At 52.8% G+C, this 16,477-nt stretch overlaps 1 protein-coding gene across 4 annotated transcripts; it reads left to right on the forward strand.

The window, feature by feature from the left end:
- Positions 1 to 167: 167 nt before the first annotated feature.
- BRPF1 (bromodomain and PHD finger containing 1) lies at positions 168 to 16,118 on the forward strand. 4 transcript variants are annotated; one of them, XM_082663236.1, is made up of 14 exons: positions 168 to 533; positions 2,448 to 3,056; positions 6,999 to 7,958; positions 8,797 to 8,959; positions 9,489 to 9,620; positions 9,996 to 10,124; positions 10,926 to 11,235; positions 11,562 to 11,882; positions 12,205 to 12,489; positions 12,989 to 13,136; positions 13,715 to 13,851; positions 13,954 to 14,072; positions 14,419 to 14,573; positions 15,306 to 16,118. In XM_082663236.1, exons 2-14 carry the CDS (start codon positions 2,458 to 2,460, stop codon positions 15,487 to 15,489), a joined length of 3,642 nt encoding a protein of 1,213 aa, XP_082519362.1. In that variant the 5' UTR covers positions 168 to 533; positions 2,448 to 2,457; the 3' UTR covers positions 15,490 to 16,118. The 4 variants fall into 4 exon arrangements, with proteins under 4 accessions (XP_082519362.1, XP_082519363.1, XP_082519360.1 ...); XM_082663237.1 differs by having other exon boundaries at positions 11,565 to 11,882; XM_082663234.1 differs by having other exon boundaries at positions 13,715 to 14,072.
- The last annotated feature ends 359 nt before the right edge of the window (positions 16,119 to 16,477 follow it).

Raw genomic sequence — 16,477 nt, forward strand, 5'->3', positions numbered from 1 at the left:
AGGTGCTAGAAAAGCCATGTAGGGTGTCCAGGGGCACTTCCGAATCCCAGAGAATGGCCTCTCGAGCCTCAGCGGGCGGGCGGGGATGTGTGGCGAAAGTGCAGCTCGGCAGCGTTGCGGCGTCGCGTTTACCCTGCGCAGACGCCGTCGCCGCCGCTGCTGCCGCCGCCGCTGCCACTGCCTTTGCCGCCACCGTCTCCGCCGCCGCCGTCCCCGCGCTGCCTCCGGGAGCCTCCATTGTTCCGGCGGTGCTGGGTCCCGAGACCGGGCAACCTAGGGGCTTTCGAAAGGGGCGGCGGCCGCCGCAATTGAAAGACCGGGGCGCCGGCGGGACTGGGAGCGGCAGGGGTCAGCGCGGGAATCCCAGGGAGCCGGGCCAGAGCGTGGGGCGGCAGGGGGTCGGGGTGGCGAGGTCTGCAGTCTCCGGAATTGGGGCTCCCCATCCCCGGCCCGTCTTTCCCCGCCGGCCTCCCCTAGTGGGGTCGGAGCCCCGGCGGGCGCCCTCGGCAATGAGCCCGGACTCGAGGTGGCCGGTGAGTGCGGGCCAGGGACGAGGGCGGGAGTGGCCAGCCGGGAAGGGGTAGGCTACTTTCGTGGGGCGCGCACTGAGCTGCCCAGCCCGAGTACCCTCGGGCCACTCCAGCCCGGAGAACTGACAGTGCATTCGCTCACAGCCTGCATTCCGGGCAACACTGTATCCTTCGGGGTTGCCTGGGGCTGCCTGGGCCAATGGCAGGAGAAGAGCCTTGTTTAACATTTTACATTTCGACAAAGGGGAAACGTAGCCGCATCCGGGAGAGGGCTGCGGGCACCGCCCGGCCCGGCCTAATCCCTCTGGCCTCCGCCCCCTACTTCCTCCAGCCCTCGGAGCGCCTGGGGCAGATGCCGCCGCCATGCCCCTGGGCCGGGGCCCTCCCCACGGGCTTTCGGGTCTAAGTTGCCTTGTCTCTCCTCTGTGCTTCGGTTTCTGAGTCCCAGCGGGACGTTTGCTGGGGGTTTCTGTGCTGATTAGGGAGCCAGCCGGGGCAGCAGAGCTGCAGCGTTCACCAGGGACTCATCATAGAAAGAGGAGAGTTTGTTTGTGCTTCTGATTGGTTTGTTTAAAGACAGGTGCAGGTAGGAAGTAGGGGCGAGTTTAAGGAGTAGTTTTACTGATATGACAATCTGGGGCTTTGACGGAGAGACTGGAGCAGCTCACTAGCTTGGTTAAGTCGCAGGAGAGGAGCCAACAAGGACCGTTATTAATCAGGGAGCTCAGGGTGGCTTTGCTTGGAATGGTGCCAAGACCACAGTTAAATTGTTGCACTCAGCTAGGCCTGGAGAAATTGGGGCAGTCTCTCTGACCAAGCTGGGCTTCCTGGGGGCTGGTGCCATCTGCTGTCTCCACTCACCCAGGAACACTGGAGAGGAGGAAGGGAGGGCTCTGAGGACCAGCATGGAGCTGAGTGTGCCTGGATTGTCATGTTCCTGTTTGTACCCTTAGGGCCTGGTGCCACTCCCAGGGCCAGGGCATAGGCTTACCTTAAAGGCCTCAGAAATTAACTAATTCTTTCTGTAACCCAGTGATTTCTGCTGGAGTCCAGGACCAAATCATTGGCTACCTGTTCAAACTTCTGCATGGGCTGACACTAGCCTTCATCCATCTCATCTCCAGAACTGGTGATCCCCTCATTTAGCTATTCATTCAACAGATTATTTATTCATTGGCCAAAACAACACTACATGCCAGGTACTGGGGATACAGAGGTGGGTAAGCTCTGGTGTCTGCACTGCACAGCTCCCAGTCTAATGGGAGGAGACAGAGAACTTCCAGTGTGGTGAATGCCATGGTGGAGGTGAGGATGAAATGCTGGGGAAACACAGCTCTCCATGGGAGAGACAAAGAAGCATAACAGGAGTGACATTCGAGCCATGTTTTGAAGAATGAGTGGGAGCTCACTAATCAGGGAGGTTGGAAGGCATTCTAAATAGAGATCATCTTGCAGGAATGAGAGGTTGTAACATTCAGGGACTGGCAAGTTGTCCTGGTTAGACAGAAATACAGCTGTAACTGGTGAAAAGAATCTAGAAAGGAGGACTAAGGCCACACAGTGAAAGGAGCACCTTGAATATCATCATAAGGAATTTGGATATTATCCTGAAGTAAGTGGGGAACATCAGGAGGATGCTTTTAATCAAGAGACTAACATGATCGTTTCTACTTGGTAGAAAGATCGTTCTGGACACATTGTGTGAGATTAGGCTAGAAGAACTGAGACACAGAGCAGGATGATCAGGCAAGAGGTGATAAGGCCGAGACTATGGCCATGTTGTGGAGGAGGGGGCATTTGGAGCTGCTGTAGAGGTTGGCTGGCCAGGACCCTTGGGGAGAGGGAGGGCTGGAGAGAGTGGAGTGGGTGGCCAGGAACTCTTCCCTCGGCCTGTGCTAACTGATCTGTACATTCTAGATGTGACAGCATGGGGGTGGACTTTGACGTGAAGACTTTCTGCCACAACTTGCGGGCAACTAAGCCACCGTATGAGTGCCCTGTGGAGACCTGCCGCAAGGTCTACAAGAGTTACAGTGGTATTGAGTACCACCTGTACCACTATGACCATGACAACCCACCGCCCCCACAGCAGACTCCACTCCGAAAGCACAAGAAGAAGGGGCGCCAGTCACGCCCAGCCAACAAGCAGTCACCCACCCCCTCAGAGGTATCCCAGTCGCCCAGCCGTGAGGTGATGAGTTACGCACAGGCCCAGCGCATGGTGGAGGTGGACCTGCACGGCCGCGTCCACCGCATCAGCATCTTTGACAACCTGGATGTGGTGTCAGAAGATGAGGAGGCCCCTGAGGAGGCCCCTGAGAACGGCAGCAATAAGGAGAACACTGAGACACCGGCTGCTACTCCCAAGTCAGGCAAGCATAAGAACAAGGAGAAGCGCAAGGACTCCAACCATCACCATCACCACAATGCTTCTGCAAGCACCACTCCCAAGCTGCCAGAGGTGGTGTACCGGGAGTTGGAGCAGGATACCCCTGATGCCCCGCCCCGGCCGACTTCCTATTACCGGTAAGGCCGCCTCCACCTCCCAACTCTGGAAAACTGGTCAAGCAGGGCTCAGGAGTCAAAGATGGGTGATAGGCAGTGGCAGGGGTAAAGCACAGCAGAAGCACACTGGTCCTGCCAAGGCATAAAAGTGCCCCAGCCAATGATGGCACTTCGTCTACACTGCCACATGCCAGGCCCTGCACTGGGTGCCTTATAGCCATTCCATTATCTTATTCTCACAACTTACTCAGGTAGGTATTGTTCTGATTTCACAGATGAGGAAACCACAGTCCAGAAAAAGGACCGAGAAGTCACATGTCAGTAGACAGCTGACAAACCCAGGTTCCTCTGACTCCAAAGCTGCACTATTTCCACAGTATCAAAAGGTCCCATTTTTTGTTCCTGACTCTTTCTACTCCATCACTCTGTGATCTTGGGAAAGGCATCCAGCTTTTGGTGTTGCAGTGACCCCATCTGCAGAGTAGGTATAATATTCCTCTGGTAGCCTAAAGGTACAAGACTAGGGACAATGATTTCATAAAGTTATAAAATCAGTTTGTAAATCTAAAGAAGTAATTTTCCCATTACTTGTTCTGTTATTGTCACCCATCCTTTAGCCTGCGTAAGCAGTATTTTCATCGCCTATGTTTTGTACTCCTCCAAGGACCCTTTTATTTGTTTCATTTAACTGTTTCTTAGTACCCCACTTCTTTCCAAAAATTAGTCACAGTGGCTCCTAATAAAGTCACAGGCATAGGGCTTCCCTGGTGACGCAGTGGTTGGGAATCCACCTGCCAATGCAGGGGACACGGGTTCGAGCCCTGGTCCGGGAAGATCCCACATGCCGTGGAGCAGCTAAGCCCGTGCGCCACAACTACTGAGCCTGTGCTCTAGAGCCTGCAAGCCACGACTGCTGAGGCCTGTGTGCCTGGAGCCCATGCTCCGTGACAGGAGGGGCCACTGCAGTGAGAAGCCCGCGTGCAGCAACAAAGACCCAATGCACCAAAAATAAATAAATAAATTAATTAATTAATATTTTTAAAAAGTCACAGGCATAAGGCTAAATTCCTTTAACTTGAGGTAAAAAAATGAAGGAGTGGGGAAGTGTGGTGGTGGAACTACATACAGAAACCCTAGCTGAAGGATGGAATAAAAACCAAGTGTAAAATTTCTTAGAGTCTTGGCATCCAAGTCAAAGAGGGCATTTGGGTGAGTTAGTTAAGGAGCCATCTTTGGTGTCAGCTAATCAGAAAGCCTGATCTCTGACAAGGACTTGTTGTAAAGGTTTTTATATGAAAGGTAGTTTTTACCAGAAGGGCAACCCATGTGATGTTATACTAAATCTCAGTTTTTTAAAAGCAAATCTTTGGGAACTCAAGTAATTTGGCCCAATGCGTCACTCTCCTCTCACCGCTGTTCACATGCTAGCCAGTCTCTTCTTCCTCTCTTCCATCCTTTCATCTGTTCAGCCCAGCTCCGTTTCCCTCTGGCTTTCTACTGCCTCTCTTGTCTGTTAGTACTGACTGCCATGCCCACCTCCCAACACACAGACCCCTCTTTGGGCCTGCCCTCTCTCCTAATGGCTCTTCAGTGCTCTTGGCTCCAGTAAGCAGCCCAGCCCAGCTCCTCTGCTCCTTTTCTTCACCCCTCCACTCAGATTCACTCTTTCCTCGGGGGAATCAGATCTGTTCTCCAGGCAGCAGCTTTCAGCTGGTGCACTGCAATCAGTTGGGAGGTGTGTTGCATGTAATTTGTTACTACTGTTAGCAGAACTGCCTCTTTTGGAAATGATTTACTTTTTATATAAATGTAAGAAGATTTGAGGTCATCCCTCTAATAACACCACTTGCTCTTGCTCACATCTGGTATGCTTTCTTGAGGGGGAGAGAGAGGGTGGAGTGTCAGCTGCTGTGTCAGGAATTGTACGTGACATGCAGCCTACCTTATCTGCACCACACCCTGTAATCTTGCTGCATGGTGGGAGTGTGTTATGCACCATCACATAATGTCACGTGTGTCGTGGCAGAGAAAAGGTTGAGAGCTGGTGCCAAGGCCTGGAAGGGACCAGATGTTTCACACTAGCCCTGAGCCACACCCTTTTTCAAGGATGAGGACATTGCATTCACCTTGGGGAAGAGGTAAAGGGCTAAGGAAGAAGTTGCTTCTGATAGACACAGTATTTTAGTCTGTCCTCCCTTCCACCCCCTAAATGTCTTTCAAACGAGCAACACTGAGCACCTATTTCTGTGTGGTGAATCAGACATGGTTCTTGCCTCTTATCTAATAGTGGAGGAGTTAAGACACAAAAACAGTTATAACGCAAGACAGGGTGGGGCAGATCTATACAAAAACTAATAATAAAGCTAACATTTATTGAGTACTTGCTCCATGCCAGCTACTGTTCTAAGCCCTTTACCTGTAGTAACTCATTTAATGTTCACAACAGCTGTATGAAATAGGTTCAAGTTAGCATCACCATTCTACAGGTGTGGAAACCAAGGCCCAGAGAGATCAGCTCACTCGCCTGCTGTCATCTAGAGCATGGCTCCGGAACCTCTGCTTGCCTGGCCTGCTGTAGCCCCCAGAGCCACATTTCCCTTGTGGAGAGGAGAGGGGAGGCATGGGAACTAACATTTATCTAGGGCCTGCTGTGTGCCACTTGATTTAGCCCATTTGTTTCTCATTCTGTCATCAATAAAACTGAGGTTCAGGGCTTCCCTGGTGGCGCAGTGGTTGAGAGTCCGCCTGCCGATGCAGGGGACACGGGTTCGTGCCCCGGTCCGGGAAGATCCCACATGCCGCGGAGCGGCTGGGCCCGTGAGCCATGGCCGCTGAGCCTGCACGTCCAGAGCCTGTGCTCCACAACGGGAGAGGCCACAACAGTGAGGGGCCCGCGTACCGCAAAAAAAATAAATAAATAAAAATAAGACTGAGGTTCAGAAAAGGGCAGTGATGTCCTGAATGCCACAAAGTAACAGAGCCAGGATGTAAATCCAGGTTTGTTAGAGGGCAAAGCCCTGTTCTTTCCGTTGTAGCTCCCTGTAGCTTTACCACACCAGGGTCAGGCCACCTAGAGTGTGCATGGCAAGGGGGTGGGGAGCCTACTTTGTATCCCAGGCACCTGGAGCAATCCTTAGCTGCAGTCCTGCTGGCTCACTGAGTGCTGTGAAGTACAGTTTGAATCCTCACTCTGCCACTTCCTGGTTGTGTGAACTAACTGTGTTGGGTAGTTAATTAACTTCTCAAAGCTTCCAGTTTCCTCATCTATAAAGTGAGGAGAGTAAAAACATTGACCCTATGGCTATGGGGAAAATAAATGTGATAACTTAGCACAATGCCTAGCTTATAGTAAATGCTCAGTAAATCTTCGTTATTCTGACTGTTATTTCCCAAGGTTATCCAGAGAGTAAAGAGTACCTAGAGTTTGAGGGAGCCCTGAGCTGATGCTGGTACCAGCTAACAGAAGACCTACAGCAGCTGCATTCAGGACATAGCCAGTTGGTGCTAAAACAACTTATGTATGATTTGCAAATGAAAACTGAGGACCTTCCTTCCTCTGACTCCTTGTATCATCACCCAGATCACCCCAATAATGGGTCCTAGCTGCCCCATCCTTCAGGAGTCTGGCTGAGCCTCTGCACCTCAAAGGAGGCAGTGTAGCAGCTAGGACATGAGCTTTGAAATCGGCATGGTTGGGTTCATATCCCAGCTCTGCCACTTTCTCACAAGAGGACCAGGGCAGGTGAATTAAGCTCCCCAAATGTAAGTTTTCCTTTTCTGCAAAATAAGAATGATTATAGGACTTAGAGTGCCTGGGGTAAAGGTGAGGATAGAATCAGACAGCACAGACTTACGTAAAGGCACAGGCCTAGAATAGGGTGAGTACTCGACAGATATAACCCATGGTCTTTAAAGGAGGGAAATCTCAACCTTCTGGTGCTGAGCTGCCTATGTGCACTGCAGGTACATCGAGAAGTCGGCGGAAGAGCTGGATGAGGAAGTAGAGTATGACATGGATGAGGAGGACTACATCTGGCTGGATATCATGAACGAGCGGCGGAAGACGGAGGGTGTGAGTCCCATTCCGCAGGAAATCTTTGAGTACTTAATGGACCGGTTGGAGAAAGAGTCCTACTTTGAGAGCCACAATAAAGGCGACCCCAATGCGCTCGTGGATGAGGATGCAGTGTGCTGTATCTGCAATGATGGTGAGTGCCAGAACAGCAATGTCATCCTCTTCTGTGACATGTGCAACCTGGCTGTGCACCAGGAGTGCTACGGTGTCCCCTACATCCCTGAGGGCCAGTGGCTGTGCCGCCGCTGCCTACAGTCACCCTCCCGTGCTGTGGACTGCGCCCTGTGCCCCAACAAGGGCGGTGCCTTCAAGCAGACAGATGATGGGCGCTGGGCCCATGTGGTGTGTGCCCTGTGGATCCCTGAGGTCTGCTTCGCCAACACAGTCTTCCTGGAGCCTATCGACAGCATCGAGCACATCCCGCCAGCTCGCTGGAAGCTGACCTGCTACATTTGCAAACAGCGGGGCTCAGGGGCCTGCATCCAGTGCCACAAGGCCAACTGCTACACAGCCTTCCATGTGACGTGTGCCCAGCAGGCTGGCCTTTACATGAAGATGGAGCCTGTGCGGGAGACGGGTGCCAATGGCACCTCCTTCAGCGTCCGCAAGACTGCCTACTGCGACATCCATACGCCTCCAGGTTCAGCACGCCGCCTGCCTGCCCTGTCCCACAGCGAGGGGGAGGAGGAGGAGGAGGAGGAGGAGGAGGAGGGTAAGAGTTGGAGCTCAGAGAAGGTCAAGAAGGCCAAGGCCAAGTCCCGGATCAAGATGAAGAAGGCGCGGAAGATCTTGGCAGAGAAACGGGCAGCAGCACCTGTGGTGTCTGTGCCCTGCATCCCACCACACAGGTATGGGGGGAGCAGGTGGACAGGCTGTTGAGGGAAGAAGCCCTGTTGGAGACTGACAGCCCCCTGAGTGGAGTGACAGGGTTGGGGTATCTTCTTCCTATCAGGAGCTACATAGAAGTTTTGGGGTTTTTTTGCTTTTTGTTTTTAATATCAAAAGAGATGAGCTCTAGCAGGTCACCTGGCTTTTACACTAGGAAACAGAAACTTCAGCTTTTATCTGGCAGACCTAACGTGTTTTAAACTGCCTTCCGTTTTGATGAGGTGGTTTAAGTTAGGAAGAAAGAGGCTGGAATAGCTACCAGCCACAGTGGAAGAAATGGTCCGACTCTGAAGGGAGAATGGAATGAAGAAGGGGGATGGATACGCTCTAGGAATCGTGAAACGGTTGCTGCCACAAATAAGTCCAAATGAGGGCTACAGTCATCAGTTACTTTTTACTCTCTCTTGTGCTATATAGTCGATTTCCTATAGTTTACTGCTGTACAGTAATACTTCATCTTAAAACCTTCCCAGGCTCAGTCTGAGTTGGGTATCCCAGGGTCAAATAGCACTTTGGGCTGCAATGACAAGAGCAGTCTTAGGGGCAGGCTCCCTGACCCACTGGGGAACAGAATTATGGATCTGGCTTAGAGCTGGGAGCTTGGCTCCCTGCCTGCTGAGTTGCCATTGACAGCTCTCTTTGCTCTTCTTTGCCTTAGCCCAGTGTCATAGGCCTTTCTGACAGTAGATTTATTCTCTATTTAGCCCCACTCAGAAACTCTCATTAGCCAGAGACCACTGTTCTGCTTAAGAAAATCAGGGCCCAAGAGGTTTTTCTCTTTGCTCTCCTGCTTCCCAGGCTTAGTAAAATCACTAACCGCCTGACCATCCAAAGGAAGAGCCAGTTCATGCAGAGGCTGCACAGCTACTGGACGCTGAAGAGGCAGTCACGGAATGGGGTCCCACTGCTGCGTCGCCTGCAGACACACCTGCAGTCTCAGAGGAACTGTGACCAAGTTGGGGTACTGTGTCAGATTCCCTGTGGGCTCTAGGAACTAGTGCCAGGGGCACGAGGACAGAGATTTTGGGGGGGCCGTACCGCCCGGCATGTGGGATCTTAGTTCCCCGACCAGGGATCGAACCCGCACCCCCTGCCTTGGAAGCGTGGAGTCTTAACCACTGGACCGCCAGGGAAGTCCCCAAGAACAGAGATTTGTGACTGTAGTTTCCAGTGTCTGAGGGCTTGGGCTGTTTCCTCCTTTAAACTAGGCCTCAAAGCAAGCTCAGGATGAAATCCTTACAGATGATTTTTAACGCATTTTTCCTATGTGTTCATCTGTTCGTTCACAGCAAGCATATACTGAGCACCGACTCTGTGCTGGGCCTAGGGGCCATGTGGGTTGAGGAGCTTCCACTTCAGTTAGTTAGTGAGCCTACCAATAAATCACTGTGCTCCCTCCTTTGGCTTTGCCTGCCCTTGACCCAAGTTTCCTGGGCTCTCGTCCCCTCTGGCTCTCTCATCATTTCCTGATCCCTCTTTTGCCTCTTCAGAGAGATTCTGAGGACAAGAACTGGGCCCTCAAAGAACAGCTCAAGTCCTGGCAGCGGCTTCGGCACGACCTGGAGCGAGCCCGGCTGCTGGTGGAGCTGATCCGCAAGCGGGAGAAACTCAAAAGGGAGACGGTGAGTGCTCCTGGGCCAACTCTTTTTTACAGTAGAGAAAACAGACCCAGGAAAACAGAAAACATGGACAAGTATGTGTCACCTGTCCAGGAAGCAACAGGGCTGATGCGGGAGTCAGGTCTCGTGAGCTCAGTTTGCTCTCAAGCCCACCGGAAGCAGAATGTCGCAGGAGAGTGTGACCGGAATCCTAAATTATGTGATGCAGGTAGCTGGTGCTGGGAGCTCAAGGAAGGGAAAGTCCAGAGGAGTCAAGTACACCGAGCTGTGTAGGGTGGGAAGGAAGGCGAGTTCCCATACCAGCTACAGCCATCTCCTCAGACCTCTCTGCCAAGGGACTGGCCTAGGCCTGGCTGATCGGGCCTTTATGTGTGTCAGATCAAGGTCCAGCAGATTGCCATGGAGATGCAGCTGACCCCTTTCCTCATCCTCCTTCGAAAAACCCTGGAGCAGCTCCAAGAGAAGGACACAGGCAACATCTTCAGCGAGCCGGTCCCTCTGTCTGAGGTAACCGAATTGGACGAAGTAAGAATCCCTTCCCCTCACTCCACCTTCTTTCTGTTCCTCTCCCAGATGGACCCCCGCTGCAGGTCTGGGCCAGGGACTAGGAGGGGACCTTGAAGAGAGGGGCTGGTGGCTCTGGGGCTCCAGGATGAACTGGAGCCACATGCATCACCTGGACTCTGTCTTGTCCCTGTCATATCCCAAGGGCCCAGAATGGGAGGCAATCTGCACTCCTTCCCCAGAGGCAGGGACTGAGTCTGCCAAATGAATTATCCCAGGGCAGGAAGACACTTTCCGGGTGCTGAACCCTAGAACGGAGAATTTAGAAGGCTCAGCACCTAAAGAACCATCTCTGAAGCCCTAGGTCCTGACTGGCAGACTCTTCTCTCTAAAAGGTATAAAATGAGAGGCCTGAGGCAGCAGCCTCCTTATAAGTCTTAATGATAAGTAAAGAGAGCTATAGGAATGCAAGGTGGTGTTTTTTTCCAGAGGATTCCCCTAGTCATTTTCTTACTAAAGCGTCATATGGCTCTAGGAGATAGATTTGGCTGTAATTTCATTACTGTTTTCTAGGTGAGGAAAAGAAGGCCCAGAGAGGTTAAGAGGCTTGCCAAGGTCACACAGCTTGTGACTAGTAAAGTCAAGACTAGAATCCGGCTTTCTTTTCCCCTGTGCTGAATGCCTGCCTCTAACTGTGGTGGGAGGAGGTTGCTGGATGCATTTCAAGGGAGGTTATTAGGAACAGGGGTTCAGGGGGAATGAGGAACGTATCTCCACTTAGCTACACCTACCGTGTTCTCCCAGGTACCTGACTACCTAGACCACATCAAAAAGCCTATGGACTTTTTCACCATGAAGCAGAACTTGGAGGCTTACCGCTACCTGAACTTGGATGATTTTGAGGAGGACTTCAACCTCATCGTCAGCAACTGCCTCAAGTATAATGCCAAGGATACCATCTTCTACCGGGCAGCAGTGCGGCTCCGTGAGCAGGGTGGTGCTGTGCTCCGCCAGGCCCGGCGCCAGGCAGAAAAAATGGGCATTGACTTTGAGACGGGCATGCATATCCCCCACAGCCTGGCTGGAGACGAGGCCTCACACCACACCGAAGATGGTGGGTGATAAGTCACACCTCCACATAGACGCCAATGCCAGGGATGAACAGCTTTCCAAAGTCCCCTCCTGGGAGCAGGCATTGTGTAGGCAGGAAGCAGCTAGGCTGAGCAGTGGCAGGCTATCCCCAGGAATGCGTAAGAAGCCAGACTGGGTGAATGCATAGCAGTCCCTGCCATTGCACATCTCGGGGCTACTGTTTTACAGCTGCTCCTGGTGAGAAGCAGAGGGGGAGAAGAGTGGGTTTCTTGTTGCCTGCCCAGGTTCACGGGGCCCAGAGGACTGCCCTGAGTCTGACCCTTTCCTCCCTATTCCCACCCCTGGCAGCAGAGGAAGAGCGGCTGGTCCTGCTGGAGAACCAGAAGCACTTGCCGGTGGAAGAGCAGCTGAAGCTGTTGCTTGAGCGGCTGGATGAGGTGAATGCCAGTAAGCAGAGCGTGGGCCGCTCAAGGCGTGCAAAGATGATCAAGAAAGAGATGACGGCACTGCGGCGCAAGCTTGCCACCCAGCGGGAAACTGGACGGGATGGGCCTGAGCGGCACGGCCCCTCCAGCCGGGGCAGCCTGACACCCCACCCGGCAGCCTGTGACAAGGACGGGCAGACAGACAGTGCCGCCGAGGAGAGCAGCAGCCAGGAGACAAGCAAAGGTCTGAACCCCGCAGCATGGTGGACCCCGAGGCCAGCCAGACTTTGACTCTGCAGCACACACTCAGTGCCTGCCATGCCCCAGGCAGAGGTCCCTCATGCACAGCCAGCTGCACTTTCTCCCTCAATTCCCCAGTCAAGGGCCTCTTAGCTGCCTCTCTGGCTATTTGTATAAGAGACAATGTTCCCAACTCCATGCCCCCCAGATTATCTCCCCTACTCTACCTGGAGTTATGGTCCTATATACCCAGGGCCTACCCTGGATGTATGCCCTTCCCACATCAGGCCCCTCACCGACTCTCCTTCTCTCTTTCTCTGCTCCAGGCCTGGGTCCCAACATGTCCTCAACCCCCGCACATGAGGTGGGCAGGAGAACCTCAGTTCTGTTCTCCAAAAAGAACCCGAAGACAGCTGGACCGCCCAAGAGGCCGGGCCGGCCCCCCAAAAACCGGGAGAGCCAGATGACCCCCAGCCACGGAGGCAGTCCTGTGGGGCCCCCCCAGCTCCCCATCATGGGCTCCCTGCGTCAGCGCAAGCGGGGTAGGAGCCCTCGGCCCAGTTCGAGTTCAGACAGCGACAGTGATAAATCCACAGAAGACCCCCCAATGGGTGAGCCTCACCATCACCCAGCCCCGCAGTAGAGTGAGCAAAGCTGCCATCCTTCCCAATATAACTCCCACCTATCCCTTCATTTGCCCATAATATATCAGAGCTAGAAGGGCCCTTAGGAATCCTTTAATTCAATTCCCTCATTTTACAGATGGGGAAACTGAAGCCCAGAGATGCTGACCCAGCTAGATTCCCATCCAGGGCCCCCCCGCCCCTCCATTGTATCACTTCACCTTTTCTCTTCTTATCCTCCTTGGGGAATCTCCTTTAAGCCATTTGTGTCCTAAGGCTAGTAACTGCCAAGGGAAGTGCAAGGGGTGGGGCAGAGCTGTGGCCAACTGTGGTGGACACTGCCCAGAGCTAGCTCTGCTGGCCAAGGTTGGAGGAATTTTCCAGCACAGAAGTGAAAGCCAAGCTCTAAGTCCCTCTTACCCCCAGTAGATCTCTGATCTACATCTTCCTGACTGATTCTTTCCCTTCCCCCCTCCCCCCAACCAAGACTTACCAGCCAACGGCTTCAGTGGTGGAAACCAGCCAGTAAAGAAGAGTTTCTTGGTGTATCGTAATGACTGCAGCCTTCCTCGGAGCAGCTCGGACTCTGAGTCCAGCAGCAGTAGCAGCAGCAGCGCTGCCTCAGACCGGACCAGGTACCAGTCCTCCGGATCAAGACCCACCTCCGGGATGGCCTTCTAGATTTCCCTATGGGGAGTGGGGTGGCAGCCATTTTAGCCTAGATTAAGATGGCTCAAACCAAAGGTTCTCTGCAAAATAAATGGAATAGATGAGACTGTCACCATAATGAAACAGAGGAGCCCACCCTGTGTTAAGCTGATGGTTTAGAACAGAGGGCATAAACTGGTTCCTTGTGGGCTGGATTTGGCCTGCAGACATTTTGTTTGGCCAGCATAGTATTAAAAAAAAAAAAAAAAAAGATTCGGAAGTGGCATATAAAATTCCCAGTTTCTGTAGTCTCTGTAAAAATCAGACTGGCAGTTCTGGCCACTGTTGACTTAAGACGGGCGCATGCATTCAGCACTACTGCTATGTCCAGCCCACTTCAGTCAGATCACCCCCAAGTCCCTGAGGGCATTTGAGTTTGAAATTCTTCAAGTAGCCTCTGCTTTCCAAACGTCTTAGACCCTAGGGGCTTAAAGAAGGGAGGATACCCACCATGCCATTCCCCACTCTTCCCCTCCTTTGAGTTGAGCTTCCCTTTTGTCCACAGCACAACGCCTTCAAAACAAGGCCGGGGCAAGCCCTCCTTCTCTCGGGGCACGTTCCCAGAGGATAGCAGTGAAGATACCTCAGGCACTGAGAACGAGGCCTACTCCGTGGGCACTGGCCGCGGCGTGGGCCACAGCAGTAAGTACGCCTGCCCAAAGCCAGGGGTTCTGGGGGCCCAGTGTCAGGGCCTTGCCAGACCCCGGACTGCTGATCCGCCCCCTCTCTCCCATTCCTGTGAAGTGGTAAGGAAGAGTCTGGGCCGGGGAGCTGGCTGGCTGTCAGAGGATGAGGACTCCCCACTGGATGCTCTGGACCTGGTGTGGGCCAAATGCCGAGGGTATCCATCATACCCAGCTCTGGTAGGCTTCCACTTTTCTTGTCATATCCCTTGTCTTCCAACCCCAGAACACAGACTCAAAAGTAGCAGACTTTTTCTACTCTCTGCTGAGCTGCAGAGCACAGGAGTCTTTGGCAGATAGACACTTAGAGGTCCCTGGTTAGTTTCTCCATCTCTCCCTCTTTCTTCCCTTTGCCCCTTGGGCTCTGAAATAGTTCAGCATGGAAATAAGCCAAGGGTCAGCACTGCAGCCCTAGGAGTGTGGTAACCATTTTCTGTTCCCACTTCAGACGTAGTCTCCAAATTCTTGGATAGGGTAAGCCTTGGGAAGGAGACTGAACTAAACCAAGGTCTTATTACACCCTTAGATCATTGATCCAAAGATGCCCCGGGAAGGTATGTTCCACCATGGGGTTCCCATCCCTGTGCCCCCACTGGAGGTGCTGAAACTTGGGGAACAGATGACCCAGGAAGCCCGAGAGCATCTCTACCTCGTCCTCTTCTTTGACAACAAGCGAACCTGGTAAGGGAGGAGGGGAGCATTTGATGTGACTCATAGCCACAGATGCAACCCTCGGTATCGGGGCAGGTTGCCAGGGAACTCCAGCAACAGACAGCCTGAGCTGTCATAAATCAGTGGGGGAGGGACTTAGATCTTTGAGCAAAAGGGTTGTGTTGACCAAGAGTCTGAGAGACTGAGCGGGCAGCAGCTGACAGACAGCTGTAGCTAGAAATCAAAGGACCGTGAGTGACTGTGACAAATGTGGGGGTGGCTCCCCACCCAGACTAAAGTGGCTTCTAGACTTACTTTTCCCACCTCTGCCTCCATGGTGACAAGATGGGGATAAAGCAGGCATAATCATTCAGGTTCTGAATGCCTGTTCCGTCACACTTACACGTGTGGTCTCTGGTTGTTAATTGTCTGCAGAGGATGTTTAATGTCAGTTAAGTCTGCCTGGAGCCCACTGGACAAGGTACCTATTTCAGGGTAGGTCAAGGCTCCTTTTTGTGCCCATAACTAACCTATGATTACCCCGTTGTGACCGATGACTGGGCTCTTTTCATCACTAGCCTGTGAGCAGTTCCTTGAGAGCAGGGACTGCATCTCTTGGTTTCTTTAATTCCCACCAGAGCCTGGCCCAGAGTGGGGCACTCAGGAGGAGTTTTTGAAGGAATGAACAAGTGAGGAAGGCTGGTGCCTGTTGCTCCCTCAGAGATAAGAGATGACTTACTCGCTTCTCACCTCGTCCTACAGGCAGTGGCTGCCCAGGACTAAGCTGGTTCCTCTGGGCGTGAACCAGGACCTTGACAAGGAGAAGATGCTGGAGGGCCGGAAATCCAACATCCGCAAGTCAGTACAGATCGCCTACCACAGGGCTCTGCAGCACCGCAGCAAGGTGCAGGGCGAGCAGAGCAGTGAGACCAGCGATAGTGACTGATACTGTCCAGCACAACCCAACCTACAGTGCCCTGCCACCTCTCTCCTCCCCTTTGCTCACTGTCCTGGAGTGGCACCGGCCTCTGCACTGACTCATTCCTGGTCTTGGGGCCAGTCTCAGGGGAAGCTGGGTGGGGGAGGTCCCTCCCGCCCTGAGTGCAGCTGGACTGTACAGAACACTCCAAGGGCCCATGGGGGCTCTGCGCAATGAGAGGGGAGGTTCCACAGGCCAGAAAGCTCCAGAGACCTCACGGCATTGTAGCGCACGTTGGTGGGCCAAGCTTAGGACGCTGCGTAAAACAGGCCATCCAACCACCTCTGCCTACTCATGCCAGGAGAACCCCTAACTGCCTAGTGGCCTGAGGCCCCTGAGGTGGTGAGGTGAGCTGGCATCTGCACAGCCTAGCATTGAGATTGATGTCTGTCCAGCCCGGAAGAGGGGCACTAGGTGACCCCCCTCCCCTGCTGTTGTAAATACTGTAAATAGTGGAGAATTTAAATTATTCTCATTTGTAACTGCGTTTCCGGGTCGCGCCAGAGTCATTTGGTACTAAAAAAAAGACTGGGGCCTGTCCCCACTTCCCTTCTTCCCATAGATTCCCCCACCTTTCAAACTGGTTTGTATTTATTTCAAAGGAAGAAAATATATTGATTCTTAGAAAATAAATGGTCTGTTTGGAATTCTTGGTTCTTGCCTTCTGCCAGGGCAAAAGTGAGGCTGTGTTCCTCGGGGATGGTAAATAATTGGGCCCAAGTGGTTGCTGGCTGCTGTGCCTGCTGCATTTGTAAGACAACAGCAAAGATAATATTGGGTTGGCCGAAAAGTTCATTCGTGTTTTTCTGTAACATCTTACGGAACAACCCAAACGAAGTCTTTGGCTAACCCAGTATGACAGCTCCCATTCCCCATGTCCTTCACTGAGTGGTAGACCCTGTGCTGAAGCACCTTTAGATACACAGTTTTGTATAATCCTTGCAATAACTACGGG

Source organism: Grampus griseus (assembly GCF_964374135.1).
Source record: "Grampus griseus genome assembly, chromosome: 10".
Taxonomy (NCBI): domain Eukaryota; kingdom Metazoa; phylum Chordata; class Mammalia; order Artiodactyla; family Delphinidae; genus Grampus; species Grampus griseus.